This window comes from Hippoglossus stenolepis, chromosome 7 (genome assembly GCF_022539355.2).
Source record: "Hippoglossus stenolepis isolate QCI-W04-F060 chromosome 7, HSTE1.2, whole genome shotgun sequence".
In the NCBI taxonomy this organism is placed as follows: Eukaryota; Metazoa; Chordata; class Actinopteri; order Pleuronectiformes; family Pleuronectidae; genus Hippoglossus; species Hippoglossus stenolepis.
This window is the reverse complement of record NC_061489.1, coordinates 16563354-16581731: the sequence shown is the minus strand read 5'-3', so window position 1 is coordinate 16581731 and position 18378 is coordinate 16563354. Positions and strand designations below refer to the sequence as shown.

At 42.9% G+C, this 18378-nt stretch overlaps 1 protein-coding gene across 1 annotated transcript in view; it reads right to left on the bottom strand.

Moving 5' to 3' along the window:
- Positions 1–315: 315 nt before the first annotated feature.
- The window catches only part of spock1 (SPARC (osteonectin), cwcv and kazal like domains proteoglycan 1), a gene marked incomplete at its 5' end in the record, with an annotated part of 95266 nt that continues 77203 nt past the window's right edge, over positions 316–18378 (bottom strand). The window contains 5 exon segments of the mRNA XM_047340694.1: positions 316–1817; positions 4111–4248; positions 4794–4856; positions 5640–5861; positions 6170–6272. Of these exon segments, the coding sequence (XP_047196650.1) occupies positions 1621–1817; positions 4111–4248; positions 4794–4856; positions 5640–5861; positions 6170–6272 (723 nt within the window).

Genomic DNA, 18378 nt, shown 5'->3' with positions numbered 1-18378 from the left:
GTGGGTCTACACTCTCAAAGGCAAATGATAAGGGTAGTTTCTGCAGCGACCATTTAAATCTGCTTCAAACTGGGGAGCCTGCGTTCCCAAGGTTGGTAAAGGTCAGAATTGATGGAGGGCTTTGACTGCTCTATTTCAGAGAAATCTTGGCTTCAGAAAAATATAAAACCCAAAGCACTGGAAAGTCATATAAATGTGTTTGTGGTTTCAGTGAGGAAAAGACGTGTTTTTATTCAATCACGGTTTGGCGAAATGATATGAAATTCGAGAGGTGTTGTAAAACGGTAGAACAGCAGACACATGGACACAGAGCTGTAAGGTTCAAAAGACACCCAAAGTGCCACTTTACTTAAATTTTCAAAGTTACAAATAAAAGTTCACTTAGTTGACATGGTGGAGATTTCAATTTCAAATTACTGAACATATCCGATGTTGGGAGGCAGAACAGAGCCTCTCCTCTGCTCGCCCGACTTCATGTGTCCTCCCAGCTCAGGAGCAGCTTTTTTTTTTCCTCTAGTGTCCATGCACAGTCAAACAGCCTCAGCAGCCCCGACTGACCACTCAGTAAAAGTATAGATGGCTGAGATGCTGCAGATTTTGGACTGTAGGCCGTGCAGTTCGCTTTTCTACACCGCTATCCCTCTGCAATGCAACTTCCTACCTCCTGAGATTGGGAGAAGAACCAAAGAGACACTAGACAGCATCAACATAGCAACAAAGTATTGTAGCAGCCAAAGAGGCATCACTTTCTGTTTGAGATGCATAGAGCTAGACCTGGCCAGGGAATCTCTCTTTTACAGAAACACGATGAGGAACATGCAACAACAACGACAATACATCATTAATCTCATTGCTTCCCGGGCTTTCTTGGACATTCAGGATCAACGATTAAATAATTTACAATCCTCCATGAAATAACAGAGAGGGAGAGACAGAGAGAGAGAGAGAGAGAGAGAGAGAGAGAGAGAGAGAGGGGGCGTGGGGGGTGGCATCTCAGAGCCTGGGAGTGTGGCGTTGAATTGTGGAAACATTAATGGACACATGAAGGAGCCCAACAGTGGGACACAGAACATGAATGAGTGAAGAATGAACTGCTGATGGAGGAACGGGGAAAGAAATCCCCGTTCTGGCCTTTCCTGGAGGAAACATATTTACATCCAATACATCAGCTAATATATGTGGGCTCACAGACTGACCAGAGGCCCCGACATGGACACACAGAGATGGAAGAAGGAGGGATAGAAGCGGCTAAAGGAGATAGAGGGAGTAATAGAGAGAACAGAGAAGAGTCCTTGTTAGAAGAGGTTAAAGATGACGGGTTGGGGGGAAGCAGAACGTGGACAGAATCTAACAGGGGGCTTGACAGTTGTTGATGAAATCTAATAGGCTCTCTGTTTGCTGTCTGAGGAAACACTTGAAAAGGAAGAGGTCGGTTGAGTTTCACCGAAGAGAGAGATTTGAATAAGGGATGGGCATTACAGGAGCAAGTTCAGGAGCCAAACGATGGACTGCTGCCAAGGTAACAGGAGGAGGAGGAGGAGACATTGGAATGGCTTCAGATCTGTGCTGAGTTAACGGAGTTTCCTGGTCGGGCTGATGGCAGAGTAAAATGAAGCGGAGCTACCAAACGTAGCCGACCTCGTCATCCTTGTCGTCTTCCTCGTCCTCGTCGTCCCAGATGGCGCCTCTGGGGTGGATCCGGCCCCGTCTCTTCTTCTGCCGGCTCCGGGCGCTCGGTGATGGCTCCTCCTCCTGGTCATCGAGGAGGATGACTGCTCCGCCGCTGCCAAAATCCCCCGATGTCTCCTGGTCCTCGTCTGTGGGGAAGTTCACAAAATCATAGACAAACAGGAAGATCTCTGAGTAACAGAGCTTGTACAGTGTGCGATTCCTCCCTCCATAAAAACAGGTAATGTACGGCAGCTTGTGGTTGCTCTCTTTGCCGCCAGTGGCTTTCTAATCTGGTAGATCCTGAGCGATTCTGTATGTCTGAATTTTAAGCTAAATACTGGACAAACCTATCGACTAATTCCAGAAATCTTTGTCTGTATGTGGCTCGCATACCTTGAGAACCGTTCATTTTATCGGCTTCACATTTGATAAATGGAATGGCAACAATAATTTCTTGTTTATTTAAGGGTTGCACTGAAAAGACATCTCTCTTACAGCTTCAGAAACAAATATATGACCAGCATCACCACAGGCCAAACAAACAGCTCATTTCAAACTTGCAGGGTTAGAATGGGCCCTGTACGAATGTATTAAACTGATATTGATAAGTGCCCTGTGTGACTGACCAGAATATAAAATCTGTTTGTTGGCAGCACAAAAAACAAACACAAAGCTCCTGTCTATCAAACCTCAACACAACATAACACAGAGTCAAGTGGTTGATTAAGTAGCTTTCTCAGCGGTGCCTGGCTCAGCCCAGATCCATCAAGTTATACCTAATCCGGTTGAATCTGGTGCCGCTGCAGACCAAACAGGAGCCGCTGACTCTGCTGCTGCCTCCAGCTTTTTCGGAAACCTGGACCCTGAAATCCTTCTGTTCAAAATAACCTGTTTTCACCTGGGTGTTAGCGTGCTCTGGTTGAGTGGCACTCGCAGTGTTAAAATCGGTTTGATGTATTTTGGACAAGTCAATGGAGAGCCTCTGCTACCTGTTGGCTCTGTGCAGGGCCAAATGGGACACGTCCAACCTGCTGCAGCCTGAGGCCACTCAGAGTTAGACTTGAGCTTGTTAGACCGGAGACAGAGAGCTGCTGCTGTGTGTGTGTGTGTGTGTGTGTGTGTGTGTGTGTGTGTGTGTGTGTGTGTGTGTGTGTGTGTGTGTGTGTGTGATGGCCAGAGAGACACTTCATCAATACTGGAAGCTGCAATTACTGGCTTCGGACTAGACTGGCATTCGAGCAGGGCGTAATCTATGACTTTGAGTCGGCCGTGTGATTGGTAATCAGTATGTCTCCCTGGATTCATTCTTGCTAATTATTGTTCTTTTTTCCCCACTATTAAATCCCAAGTCATTGGTTTGTGCGTCCATTGACTTTTTGACCGTTTCCTTTGAATGTCCACTGTTTGCTGGTGAACTGTAACTTTAACGTGACACTCTTTTTGCCCTGTCCACACTAATGTAAATTTTTTTGCAAAATAAACTTTCCCCTGAACCTTTTTAAGTCACTAAAACAGATATTTTTTTCAAATGCTTTCTGTGTCCGTGCGAAAACATGTCAAAATGAAGCCTTAGGGGAAACAAGGATGTCACGGGTCACTTCACGCTTGCCAGTTTTTGCTTTGTGTAATGAGCAATGCGCCAGAAACAACGGCAACCATGGTGTAAATATGACAGTTGACAGGAGAATAACCTCACTGAGCATTGTCATGTTCCTCTGTGGCATTTGACGGATCTTTGATGGAGATTTTACCGAGTGTTCTTCTCTGGACAGAGACATTTTGTAAAATGAAGGTCGTTAGGACGAATATTTTTTTTTTAAATGCAGGGGAAAATATCTGTTTAAAAAAAAAAAGTAGTGTAGTGCAGTAGTGCAGTAGTGTTGACAAGGTCTTAGTCTGAATGCAACATCTACAGCAGTTAAAGTGTTTATTCTTTTCTACAAGGTGCAACTCAGACACTGCTCCAAATTCATATTTATTACAAATCTTCTGACATTGCTCTCTGCTGACAAGCGTGACAGATTCTCCTACTTGACTTGTAAGACGCTGGTCTTTTATCAAAGCTACACGTGCTAAATATCAGGGAGATAGAATAAGACATATGACTGATGGTAAACCAGCACGACTCTCTCCAGAGGCATGCCTAATGTTATCTATTTCTTAAATGATCACTGTTGCACAGAAGCCAGCACGGATAAAGACGAGGAGAGATACCGAGCGAAGAAATAGAGCAAACTTGATTCTCGTCAGATAGAACAGATAACAAAGGGAGAGAAGAGAATCAAAGCTCTGCCTGTGAAAGACCGTTATTGGGAGCCAATTTGGGCAAACACAACACAGCCAATGCTCACTGTTGTTGAACTGAATTATCTGTGGGTGTTTGCACGTATTGTTGTGCTTCCTTTTATGTGTGTGTGTGTGTGTGTTGTGGTTTTATACCGCAGTTGGGGTTGCCCTGTTTTCTGGAGCCAGCGATCTCGTTGCCATATTTGTCCACACACCAACACTGGCCGGTGCTGCCATGGCACTGGGTTGGTTTAAAGTAGCCCTCCTCGGTACAGCGAGGAATATAAGCGCCTAGAATCAAAGGGAGGAAGGGAATGACAAGTAAGCAGCGATAAAAAGAGACAGGAACCTTTGGGAAGATCAAACCGACAAAGGTAAAGGGGTCAAATCTGATGCCAGGTCAGGTGACATGCACTGCACGAGTCCTGTGGCTGCAACCCGAAGTTGTGTGTTCACGGAGGGAGATCAACAATCAATTACTGCTTCGAAGGTTGAAAGGCAACGACAATACATCCTGTTTAAGGGGAAGCAATCACTTTCAATAGAACACGCACACACACACACATACACACACCAATTTTCTGTTACCTTCATTTGACCCAGTCCGAGCTCATTTTTCAAGCTTTTTTTTTTTTTCATGCTGTTGTTGTGAGCTGGATCAGTGAATGTTCTGCCCGTAGGGAACAAACGACACGTGTACAAAATGTCAGGATGTGTTTTATTGTACGTGTGTGTTTCTGCCTGTGTGAGTCAAGTGAAAAGGGACATTCTTTGTCGCGTGTGTGTGTGTTGTGTGTGCTTGTTAGCATCAAAAGCCGTTAATCATACAGACTGACCTATGAGGCTCTTCCTTCGACTCTGATTCTGGATCCTGCTCTTTTCAGTTTGGCAAGGCAGCCCTGCAACCAGAGAACATACAAAACATTTGAATTTAAAATGCTTTCTTTAGTTTCCTATTCAACTGGTCAAAAACACACAAACACCCACTAACATCTGGCTTTTGTCTCCACTGGGGATGGAAGTTACCAATCACTCCCTGGATAAATCACTCTCCAGTGGACACAGGTTTTTATCGGCTCCGGTTCCAATCCGCAGTGGAAACATGAAACCTGGGTGATCGTGCTAATTTCTTTTTCTTCTTTATTTTGTCAGTTTAGACCTTGGCTCTGCACCTTTTCAATTGTCCAGTGCGTGTCCCTGTTGTGACACGCACTGGACAATTGAAAAGGTGCTTGTTGAAAAGGAAAAATGTGAAACTGTTATTTTTTCTACGTATCATGCAAGATGCAAGATGGCAAGGTTCCCGGCACGTTGGTTCCCGGCACGTTGGTTCCCGGCCATGTCTCTTCCTCTGTCTTACCATCTACTTTGCTCTGGTTACTCCAATTTCATACCGTCCTATAACATCTAATTTAAGCCGTTTTTCAGACTCTGGAGGATGTCCACAGATTTAGCTCTGGACTTTCTCCAGTGTTTACCTTTTACACATGAACAACCCTAACCCTTTTCTTGAAGTAAAATGTCCAATTCTTCAGTTATCAGTTTGTTCCCAGTCACTTCATCACTCACTGAAAACCTGAATTTCTTACCTGTTTTAGTGCGATACAACATTCAGGTTAAAAGCACAGTTAAGTAACAAAAACTGTTTTTTAACCCCTTATCCCCAGCTTCCCCTTCCTCACCCACTGGTTTCTGGAAGCAGTAACACCACTCGTTGTTTGACAGCTTGCCGTCCTTAAAGGAGTCGCACGAGTTGAAGAGGGGCTTCATGCACAGCTCATACTTGTCCAGGTAGATGGCGCTCAGCTCCGATTGGTCCAGCAGGAGGTCAAAGTTCATGTCCAGCTTGTTGAACATCCAGCCCAGTGAGTCCTTACAGATGGGCAAGATGCTGGTGTCGAAGTCTAGAGGAGGAAAGAAAAAAAAAAAAAAAAACGAGAAAGAGAAAACATCATTGATGTGAACACTTTTGAAACCAGGGAACACGTCCATGTCACACTGAGATGTGTTCAGGCATGTTGACATTACAGAGAACAGAGCGGGGTCGCTGTCAACATCACTGCCAGCCGACATGACAGCTGAGAAGCATGACTGTTCAACGGGAAAGGGCTGCACACACACACACACACACACACACACACACACACACACACACACACACACACACACACACACACACACACACACACACTCTGCGGGGGGATGTACTCACGTCCAGTGGCAGAATCGAAGCTGTCAGAGGATTTGAGATCTCTGTTGGCGTCGAGGTGGAGAACTCCGAACCAGTCCTTCAGTCTGGCAGCCAGACTGTGAAGCTCTGCGTAGGCAGGCTAGACACACACACACACACAAACACACACACACACACACGCATGCACACCAAAATAATGAGGAGAGGGAAAAGCAGTCAATCTGCTGCTGTCATCAAAGAAAGAAAAAAAACTATTCTTTTCTTGCTCCTTATCAAACTTTCATTTAATTTCTGCTGTGTACTTTTTCTCTCCGTGTTCCCTCTTTTCTTTTTCTCATCCAACTCTTCTTCTTGACTAAACACAGAGGAGCGATAACACATACTGAACTGCTGCTATCTCGTCAGTTACCATAGGAACCCAATCTGACACACGCACACACACACACACACATACATGAAAATACAGTAGACTCAGTTTAGTTTGAGTTTCCTCATCTGCTGTCATCCCTCTGTTTACATTTAATGTTCCAGTTCAAATGAAGGATTTTATCTTCATGTGGGAAATACACATACTCACACATGCTATAACAGACACACACAGACACACACACAAAACAAAGGTCTGCTGGTAATCCTGAATGTAGTCTTGCCTGGAAACATTCCTGAACGTGTCGCAGCGAGAGGCCACTTGATCGTTGCATTTAATTTGTGGTGGCGGTGGAGTTGTCTCTGTGTTTGTGTTTTTATGCAGAATCACACTGTTTACCCACAACAACAGCTGATCCAACACCGTCAAGCCGTCAAGCAACTGAGCGCTGCTGTCCATGCAGCTACCCGGAGAGAGCAACAAACCGAACAATATATTTAATGACGTCCCTAATTGAAAGTATAAACCAGCCTGTGGTGCTGCTCAAACAAATTCCCGCAGAACTGACAGGGTCTGTCTGCAATTCAAGCCGACTCCTGCCTCCGCCTGCCTCTCCGTCTGTCAATCTCCATCTTTCTTTCTATTCCTTTCCCCTGCATGTGATTGACATATTTTTTTCCCCCATTCATTTTCTTCTGAGAGCCTGATGATGCTGCTGAAGGACAAGAGTCATTCTTCACAATGTGCACGGAGCCTGCCAATGCCAACGCTCCAGCTTGCCTGGTCGTGGAGGACGGGGGAAACGCAAGGCGGAGGCCATTAACATTCCTGTGGAGCCCCCTTTGCAAAATTGAGGCAGTCTGCTGAGAAACGTGGCGAGACGAGGTTCGAACAAAGAGCTGCATCTAAAAACAAATCACATTTTGTCTGTTCCTAACGTCAAATTTGTGGATATACACACTTCCTTTATTCTAAAAGAGAACAGAGCAGGTCGGTCGTCTTTGAAAGTCTGGATCACAGTTTGCTGTCGGTGGATAGAGACGTCTGCAGCGTCTCTCCTGTCGGAAGAGTTTTGTTGTTTGGTGAGTCACTCTGTCATGCGGTTGTTGAATTCTATCCTGCAGCCCAAAATATATGCAAATGGTCATATTTTACAGTTATAGTTTGCGGGATTGTGTCATTATCACAGTTGTTATACAGCAGTGGACGCCGCAGGTAAATAGACCGGAGCGGAGAAGAGGAGAAAATAACATTAATCTGGCCGGGCATCCGTGTGATATTAGCTGCAATCCCAAGGAGTGCACGCGTGTGTGTGTGTGTGTGTGTGTGTGTGTGTGATACAGCCCTCCAGGACCAGACAGATAACATTTCAGCCTGCTCTTCATTCCCACTGTGTGGAGAGAAGAAAAGAGGGAGCGAAAAATACCAACAGCTAAACATTATCTGTCTTCACCTCCTAAATAAAACTCCCACAGGCAGAAGTGGATCAGCGGCGTGTTACACTTTCCTGAACACAAACTCCTGGAAGGTTTATCCCTCTGTTCATTTATTCGGCCGTCCTTCATTCCACCAGGTTTCCCCTCCATCGTCTTCCTTTCTCTTCTCACACATTGCCCTTTCAATCACTCTCTGCATTAGGGATTCTTTCTCTTCTTGCTCATTCCCCGTTATCACCTCTTCATTTCCTCTCTCTCTGCTCCGACTCTGTCAGTTTTCGGACTTTCAGCTGAAGCGACTCATCGCACCTGACTCTACCTAACTCACTTCCTCTCTAAGATGGAGAAGCCCACTTTGAAATGCCCCACTCTCCTATTTCTTTCTCTTTACTCAAATTGCTTTGAGTGCTTCATTTCCCATTTCTCTCCTGTAACATCCCCCTACAGCAGGCGTGCGGGGGAACCTTTCTCCTATCAAGGGCCAGTTAAATTTTTATAACCTCCTTTGCGAGCCATACTAAATTATTGAAGACATACATTATATTATATTTTGGACTTCTTTTGTGTCTCTGTCCTTCATCGTTTGGTGTTGTGGTTTTAACCTTTGATACATTCAAGGTTGTTTTTTTTTATTGTTACCAGGGTGGTGCAGTGGTTAGCACAGCAAGAAGATTCCTGGTTCAAATCCCGGTTCGGTTGGAGTCTTAATGAGCAGATTGGGGTAGAATTGATTGGAGACTGTAAATTGACTCTAAGCGTGAATATGAGAGTGAATGGTTAATTGTATCTCTTCACTGATTCTCCTTCTCAATGAGGTTTAGAGGGAAAACTTCATCCGAGTGCATTTGTCCTCGTAACTCATCCTGAACATCTGCTTCTTTTCAGCTGTAATGATGCTTAAGATTAGCCTTTTTCATCAGTGTGTCCCATGAACCAAAGACACACGTGCATGCCTATATTGTTTGCCCATTTCTCTTGGAAAGTGAGACCTTCCACAACTTCTCTTGACAATCATAATGCTGTATGTCAGTGATGTGTGTTGTATTCCTACTGAACGTGATCTGACAGGCACACCGGCACACGGGACCAACCTGAGGAACATGTGAGTCCACTGATTTCACTTATTTTCATTAATTACAGAGAAAAAATGCTTTTTTCTTGAACGCTTTTTGAAATGTCTAGCGGGAGGCCGGCGGTTTCCCATCCCTGCACGAATCTCCATCTGTCCCTTTACCCCTTCTTCCTTCTTTTGACTTCACTGCCCCCATTTTTTTCTCGCCAGTCTCGTGTGGACACTGCGACCCACAACGAGTCTCAGAGGACCCTTCTTATCGCTTCTTCTCAGTGTGACCCAAATTGTTCTGGACAGCCCCGACACTGCTGCCTGTGTTAGGAGCCCTTTTGTTGGGCAATGAGTCAGAAAGCTGGGACTGAAAACATTCACGCACTGAAGGGCACAGCGCACAGATCAAATGGCCCGCTGGCCGTTCCTTTCTTTCCGAGCCACATTGTGGTCAGGCGGGCACACAACCATCATCAATGGCTTTCCACAGGAGTTGCAGAGATTACCCTGTGATGACAGAACAAGACATCATGTGGGAGCCGATGTTGCAGCTGTCAGTTGAAAAACTGTCTCATGGTCACTTCACAGAAAAAAAGTTTGACTCAGAGAGTAGATTCTCTAAGAGCTGGACCCAAGGACTCACCTAAAAACAGATTGAAATTTGGTCACTCATTTTTAAAAGTAGTTTAGACAACGTACTTTCTCTGAAATATTTTGAGCAGTAATGTCATTAGAAAAAGAAATCAGTCCTAGCAGTAGGATAGATATTTTGGAATTGGCCTGATTTCCTTGATAAAAATAAACTTTTTTTCAATCCTTTTTCTTCCTTCCCTCCAAACACTAATGTGACCACATTAATACATCTACATGCTCATAAATGAATGATCTCCAGAGAAAGATCAGGGGGAAAATGCTGATCTTGCAGCCAAACCTAAGTCTGTCACTGATCTATACAGTGTGTAGAACTCATACACTGTGACTCGCTGTTGGTGCATGTGCAGTGTGTGCAGATAGAGAAGGAACTTTCCTTCTCCAAATAAATAAAAAATATGACTCTTGCATTAAACCTGTTGGGTCACCAGTCCCCCGGCCCCTATACTCAAACCATTAAACTTGCAAGAGGAGCTCGTCAACATTTAGTTATAAGGATTCGTTCTCTTCCTCCAGTGCAGTCTCCAACTCCTCAAGTTGTGAGTCAGCGGTTTTCTGTAAACTGTCGAGAAACTATTTTCTTTCCTTCCTCCCACAGCTTTTTAAAAATACATAATTTTACTTCATCAGACCTTAAAAACTACGCCTTGTTACAAGGTGTCATGTGACAAAGAGTTGGACACCACAGCACTAAATGAACCATTTGACTGGCTGATTGCACAAAGGTTCTATCACTATTCATTTGACAAAATGTGTTTCCAATGTCAAGCAGCTTTTTGTAATATATGTGCACCTTTGAAACTCTGCCAAGAAGGTTATGACCCTCGGCAGGATTACTACTAAACTACTGAATCGATTTCCATGACATTTTGTAGAGGGGTGATGCAACAGCTATTTGGAAGGACCCATAACATTTTTTCACTTTCTTTAACATAGCAAGATATGGTGTTAGCCTCAGGTTTTTTATGTGATAGCCGACTGTCCTAGTGAAGTGTTAACAGTCCCTGTGAAGTCACGACAGGTGCAACTGCCGTGTGAAAGTAAGTCTGCATACAGAACAATTTGCCATGGCAACCACCTGTCACTCCTCATGACTCCAGCGTCCTGTATCACAAAATAAGGAAGAGAGAGCAACAGAGTTTTGTTTTCTCAGGTTATCACTCATCAGCTTCAAAGGAGCGGATGTTATTGTCTTAGAAAATGTGATCTATGTAACAGGTGTAACAATAGATGGTGACATAATGTTGGCAGCAGCCAGAATAGATAAATGACTTTGGCTAAGAAGTTTCCACGTCCGATCTGCAGGGAGAGTTTCTCCATCAGAATGCTGCTAAACAGTTAATCCTTACTTCCTAATAGTTACAGAGGAGGCACTTGTGTTCACAGAGACAGAGATAAACTGTAGGCCGGGGTTTGCCAAAGATGACGCCACTTCCAACCCACCACAGACTGGATGACAGTGGACATTTACCCAGGATGAAGAGGCAGTAGACAGCCCACCACCAGACACACAGGCGGCTTTTAGTAGAAGCTATCGATCAGAGCGGCAGGTCAAATATCAAACACTGATTCATGACTGGGGGGGATACCTTCTTATCCTTCTTCCTTCATACACCCCTCCCTCTGAGCCAGTACTTCCTCGTCTCTGCTGTCTCACATGTCTGTGAATTCTAATGAGTTTTTCAGACTAACTTGGACATCTGTTGTTATGTGGTTAAACTTTTTTTATAAAGTTAATACCCGAGAGAGACTTCCTATTTGCTGAACTTCTTCTAAAAGAAAAAGCACAAAACTGAGATCAATAAAAAATATGCCATGAAGAAGAAGCTATTATTGGACAGCAGGTTAGAAAAAAATTGCCAAAATTAGATAAAGAATGAGTCACCCTGTTGCCATTGATTTAATCAGTTATGCTGTAGGTGTTTTTAAGTTTGTTTTTTAATTTTGTAAATGGTAACCTTTCATATAATGCTGAATAAACTACTTACATTCAATATGTGCAGCAAGAGATGTGGAGACAAGTGGATTACTGTTTTATGATTCTGAAAAAAGCTCAAGCACGTGATGATTCTCAAGCAAGTTTTAAGTAGCATCATTTTGTATGATTTCTCGCTGAATTTATGGACCTGCATTGTGACGAACATCGGAGATAATAATATCCTCAGAATCTAAAAATATGAGCAGCTATAACATCAGCGTGTTCCGATTCGACTGAGTTATGACTTGGCGATAAGTGCCAAGGGTTTAAATTAACTTTACTACCTTCCTGAGCGGTGACACACACTGCTGCTGCTCCAGTTGTTGTCAGTGTCGGTAAACAGCTCAAGTCAGTGGGAGAAACTACAATAACCAGCTCTTTTTCACCTCACGCTCTTCCTCTGCCTTAAGTCCCTGTCCGCCACACCTCATCACAGCTTTGGTGGAATTCTGGAATACTAATGGATCTAATGGACATTAAGTGGATTTAGACTATGATCAGATTGATATTTGTTCAAATCCAAATCTCTCAGACAGTGAAATACACAGGCTTGAAAAAAAGAGAGACCTTACACATTCACCTAAACAATTTCTACAGTCAGAACACATCTACACTGAAGCATTGCACTTATGTGATCTATTTTTTATCCAACCGGTACATTAAATGTCTCTTATGTGATGAAAACATCCCATTTGAAAACATCTGCCACACGCAGCCACACACACACCATCATTTATCCCATTAAATGTCAGTTTAATTAACATGCTTTTTGTGGACTTGAGATTCATCTCCTTTGTTCCCTTTTAGCTTCACACAAACATGCCACAGTCTTGTGCCATAGATGCTGTGGTTACCACATTAGTAGGTGATCGACTTGTCCTTTTCCCAAATTAAACATGGTGTCGATTCATCCCGGCTGGTTTAGGTCATTAGATAAATGTGTCCTCCAGACTTCTTAATATACAACTGCTACTATCACATTAGGCTTTGAATCCTCCCATAGGTCTCCTTTATCTTTCTTAAATAATTAACTGAGTTTGTCATATAAAAGAGAAGGCGTTGACATTAGATCCAGACAGAGGAACGGCGGGTAGCGATCACCTTGAGACAACAGGAGCGTGGTGAGATCGGATCAAGATGAAAGACAGATGGGAAGAGAGAGGGAGAAGAAACGGGAGGCAGCGGAGTGAGGTGACACTTCTTAACAAGGTAACAGAAGGAGCAAGAAATGGACTGAGACAGTCGGAGAGGAGATATGAGGAAGAAAGAAGGTCAGATTCATTAAAAAGATACAAGGGTCTGTTTGATTTTCTTTGCCCGGGGCTATCAGGTCCCCAGAACAATCGCACTGGCAGTGAGTTAAGGTTAGACCAGATAATGATCAGTAATACACTGTCTGCACGGACAGGAAGACAATTACAGATGGAAGAGAGACAGGTAGGAAGACGGAGTCGGAGAGAGAGAACCACACGTTTTTTAACTGAAGAGTGAGATTATTTTTACATTAACCATGGAGATTTACACCCCTGTCCATTTGTTTGTGTCTCAGGAGGATTTCGCAAAAACTATTGAATGGATTTCAACATTTTTTGGTGCAGGTCCAGATCAGATCCAGATCTAGTGAATTTAAATGTTTTAAAAAGGGGAGTCTTGGACCTTGGCGGATGTTTGCGCTCTACAGTGCCATACTATATATTTTTTATGTTTTCATCCCTGTTTGTTGGTTGCAGGATTACCCAAAAACTACTCCACAGATTTCTATGAATCATGATGGAAGGATGTGACATGGGTCAAGACTGTTTTGGGTTATCATCATTTTGAGTAATTCATTGATCTTGACAGAAAAAAACACATTTAGGGGACCAATATCTACGAGTGTGTGCAATTTGGTGCAGATCCCCCCAAAAGACTATGTCCAAACAAACATGGTGGATGTGGTGCTGAATTAAGGGAGACTGTTTGGCCTTGGTGGAGGTGAGTATTTACTAAATCATTTGCTCTAGGTTTGACCTACTCCTGCAGTCCTCAGAGGACAGTGAATCCCACCACATAAATAACATGATCTACTTCTGCTGTGTTACATATTTGAAACTGTTTGCCAAAAAATAGATACAAACAAACAGCTTATTACAGCCTCGGTAAAATGTACAGAGTTGGTCCTGGATTTTATTAAGCTCCTAGTAATATTGGTAGTGTAAAAATTCTTGCCCCTTTTTTGTAATTATTCTCTGAAATATCTGATTCTTTGCATTAATATTAAAGTCTTTGATCAATGTCTTGATCCAGGAAAGAAAACCGTTTTTCTATGAAATTAACATGTTTTCAAGTTGGCTGATCTAATTCTGTTTTTCACACGTGGTAGTTTATAGCGGCCCTTTGTACGATTTAAGGTTATTCACTTGACTTTAACAGCTTGAATGTCAATAAAAGCAGGAAAAACAGTGCTGCGGTAAAACCATTGACTGGTTGTGTATATCCCCCTAAGATCCGTCCCAAGAGGCTTTGCTTCACCATAACAAGATCCTAGTCACACGAGTAGCTTGTCAGAAAGCCGTAAACATAATTTGTCTTCAGTGTTGGAACAAATGGCCGATGCAGCTTTTTTTTTCCTGGTGAGGACAGTCTAAATAGGATCGACTATAAAACGCTCTGCAGGCACCATACACACTGGTCAGCACTCTGGGTCTAAAATCCCCACGCTACTGGCATGTGTTTGGAGAGGATAGGAAGTGTGGAGGCAGAAGAGAGAGAACACAATCTGTCCTCCTGCATGCTCTCTGTGAAGCTGTGAGACAAAATCGGCAGGAAAATTTCAATTAAGCGACATGATTTACACCACTCATCCACTAAAGGCTTTTTTTGTTTTGTCAATGTCTTTGTTCAGCAGCAGCGGCGAGAAATTTAACCATCATTTAAAAAAATTACCATTTCTGCCTTTATCACGAGCAGGATCATTTTATGTCAGCTCGAAACACTGACTACGTTTACATGGACACTAATATTGATATATTAACCCGTTTCAGCCAATATTCTGTATTAGATACTGCCATGTAAATGACCTTAACCTGAATAAGGTCATATTCTGAATAATCAATAATGATAATAAGACATGGAGTATTCCGACCTTAGTCGCAATATGTAGACGCATGGCCCTGGGTGTAAACAAGATGGAAAAGGTAAAACGGAGTTGGAGCTTTTGCAAAATCAGACAGAAAACACATACACATGGTATCACACAATTCAGGTTAGGGTTTTACAACTGGCAGAATAATGTCGGACGTAATGATGTGACTCATGATCAAACTTTACTCTTTAACATGTAAAGTGGAATATGAATGGAATATTCTATAAGCAACTTGTGTAAATGCCATAATCTAAATAACGTCTTATTCAGAATGAGGTCAATAGTCAGAATATTGGTGACCATGTAGACATTGTTTTATATGAGAGCGATAAAATTCAATGTCACGACAGTGCTGCTTCAGGTGAAGGTATTGCATTTAGTGGACGAATATCTGCACATCAGGTTTAATTGTTCATTTAAATATGTCTTAAAAAAACACAATTACAACAACCTGTAACTGTTGCCTAGACATTTTAATTTCAAATCTTTCAGTTCCAGACAGCTTCTGTCATGTGTATGAGCCATTTGTGCCAAGCAGACACCAACTTGACCCAATGTCTAAAGATAAGTAAAAAGGTCCAAATCTATTTGTGATATACAAAGATGTTTCATTTTCTTAGTCCTTTGTACGATGAATGAAATGAAAGGAAGGAGACAGAAAGTGGAGGCGAATGTTTAACTCTGCAGAATGTTGGCTCGGACTCGAGACATAAAATAAATGAGCAGCAGGCAGATGGGAGAGTTTCACTGTGGAAGAAGAAATGTGACTGACACACACACACACACACACACAAACACACACCACTCAGAGAAGAATAAAGGTTATTGGTGTGGTGGAGGCGAAGGTACTCAAAAAGTGTATTTGAAGCTTTCCACTCTGCCTCGTCAGATAAAGAAACAATATTCGCTCTGCACTCCTACACTGCAGCACACACACACTCCTCATCTGCAGTTATCAATCAAAATCAAGGAAGTGAGTGAAAGAGAAATGGCTGCGCTACATGGTGCTTGATACCTTCACAACTATTCTGTCTTTTATTCTTCTTCCTAAATTCTTTTTCAAGCTCTTTTCAAGGTCAAATTGTTTTCGAGTGACTGTTCAGACTATAGACTTTGTAGACATATACGTACTGACTCAGACTCTGGCTTTCTATGACACAGTAGTGGAACATACTAACTAATGAACCAACCAACCAACCAACCAACCAACCAACCAACCAACCAACCTACCACCTACCAACCAACCGTCTCATCAAGGAATCACATAAGGCTACAATCATTCCTTAGTAACAATATCACATATGGTGATGCCCTCATTGTAAAGCCAAACAACCAACCAACCAACCAACCCACTAACCAACCAACCCACCAACCAACTAACCAACCCGCAAACCCACCAACCATGAGTGTATTTTGGTAGCATCATAAGCAAAGTACTAGGTCAATGCTAAATGCTCATTGGACAAAGCAAGAAAAAAACAACATCTATGGACACCTGCTCTTCAGTGACAGAAAGACAGGCAGAAGCTCAGAGCTTCAAATCATGACTTCAAACACCTTTACTTCAGTGGAGTAGAGTTCCATGAGCTATTTGATTTGGGTGGAATTCAATTTATCGAAAGGAGAGATACAAATTAAATTGCAAGTAAAGTAGGTAAAAAGTGTATTTCTCAAACTGATCCTAGAGTTATCTTGGGTATTTCCTATGAGTACATAAGTGCAGGAGGTAAACAGTTTGTTTGTGGTGAAAGGTGGGATAAATCAATCCTATCACAGTATGCTAATTGGCTATTTGGATTACACTGTGTTTATTTAGTGGAGATTAGGTGAACCTGACTTAATATTAGTGGTGGGTGTCACAGTTCACAGGAGTTCATACAGGATAAAAGATACAGGCCAACATTGCTTTAATTATTCTTTATCATAAAAGTTAACTTTATATAGGAAGTTAACTTGCTTGAAGAGCTCAGGGCCCTCACCTGATTAAAATAGAAATAGGTGGGTTACATTTATTAAAATATCAAAGCACAGTGAGCTCAGTTGCCTCAGCAAAGTCATTAACATTGCTGCGAGTGTATGGCAGTGTGGTCCTGTATATATGGATGTCTCGCAAAACCTCATGTATATGATTACTAACGCTTGATTTAAAAAGTCGAGCTCATTAGCACTTTAATTAGCTCCGTTTTGCGCCTGTCAAGCTTCTCCTGATCACCATGACACTTACCTGCTCCGCACAGATGGAACAGAGACAAACACACTGGATATTTCTGCATCTTGCTTCTGTTATTCATATCCACCTCTACATCCAGATGCATTTACATGTACATATAGTAATTTCCACACCAGCCGTCTCTTCCTCTCCAAAGTCTGAGGCTGTGACGTGAGAGCACCACCACCTCAAACCACGACTGAGGTGTGGAAACACAACACAGGAAAGGTGATGCTGATGACGCAGTCTCACGCGCAGGTGTTGTGTGAGCAGAGATATTTATATCAGTGTGGTACAAATGTTCGAACCCAGCTTGAACCAGTGGTAAACATGCAGGAGTGATTGCACGCACTGAACTGCTGCAAATCTTTGGACTGTTACCATAGGAGCAGGATCTGACACACACAGTGTTCCCCTCAACCTGCTGCCACATTCATCTGTTTACCATTTTGTGTTGCTGATCCAACGAGAGGAAATGCTCACTTCGCTAATCCCTAGAACCTCTGAACAAACCGCTACCCTCAGTGATGGTCTGGGGACAAGATGTACGGAGGAGCTGTGCTGGAAAGTTCAAAAGAAGGACAGGAGGAAGCCAGGGAGAAAAAAAATGATCAGAAATCGAAAGTTTAAAGAGAAAAGCTTCAAAGCAGAGAGCCAGACCGTGGAAATAAGTGGAAATGCTAATTTATGCTTTCTTAACGTTGGAAAACAGATGCATCCATTTCAAACGATGCAACCGTCACCGCCCACGTACTTCTGTATCCTTTACGTTGGTATGGTTGTTAATCAATACATCCACTGGAGGGCAGCGAGGTTCTGACTTGGTTGTGATATGTACCTCTTGAGATAGTCCTTATCCCTGTGTCTCAGTGAAGTAACATCATATAGTTTCTTACCAACTCGCAAAGCTTTTCTCATTTTTCCCTTGTGTCCTATTGTTGTCTCACTTGGCTACACTGGCCCCCAACAGGACTTCTGGCGGTACTGCTCAGTTATGTCCGTATCCATAAGCCATCAAAAGATGTACACTGCTTGTTTTGACACTGTCCAAGATCTTGTAAAAGATTTCTCTTCTCTTCACACACTCTCGTTCAATGCTTTCCCTCCCAAAGGCAAGCGCTGCAGACCAAACATATAATTATAGTTTCTATTGAGAAGAGATGCAGGGGGATCAATTAGACAGCAGTCAAGCTGGTAAATACTTCTCCATTACGACTTCGCTCGCCGTTCTCTCCATCATTCGGCTTTAAACTAATAAAGGAGAGTGTGAGATAAAGAGAGAGCCATCATTAATTAGTACGTTTCTTTTGCATTAAATATGCGTGATGAACCGTGGCTTATAAATACTGTCTAATCAGAGCGTGTGAGGGCAGAGTGTGCCTGTTTGTGTGTGTTGTTCAAA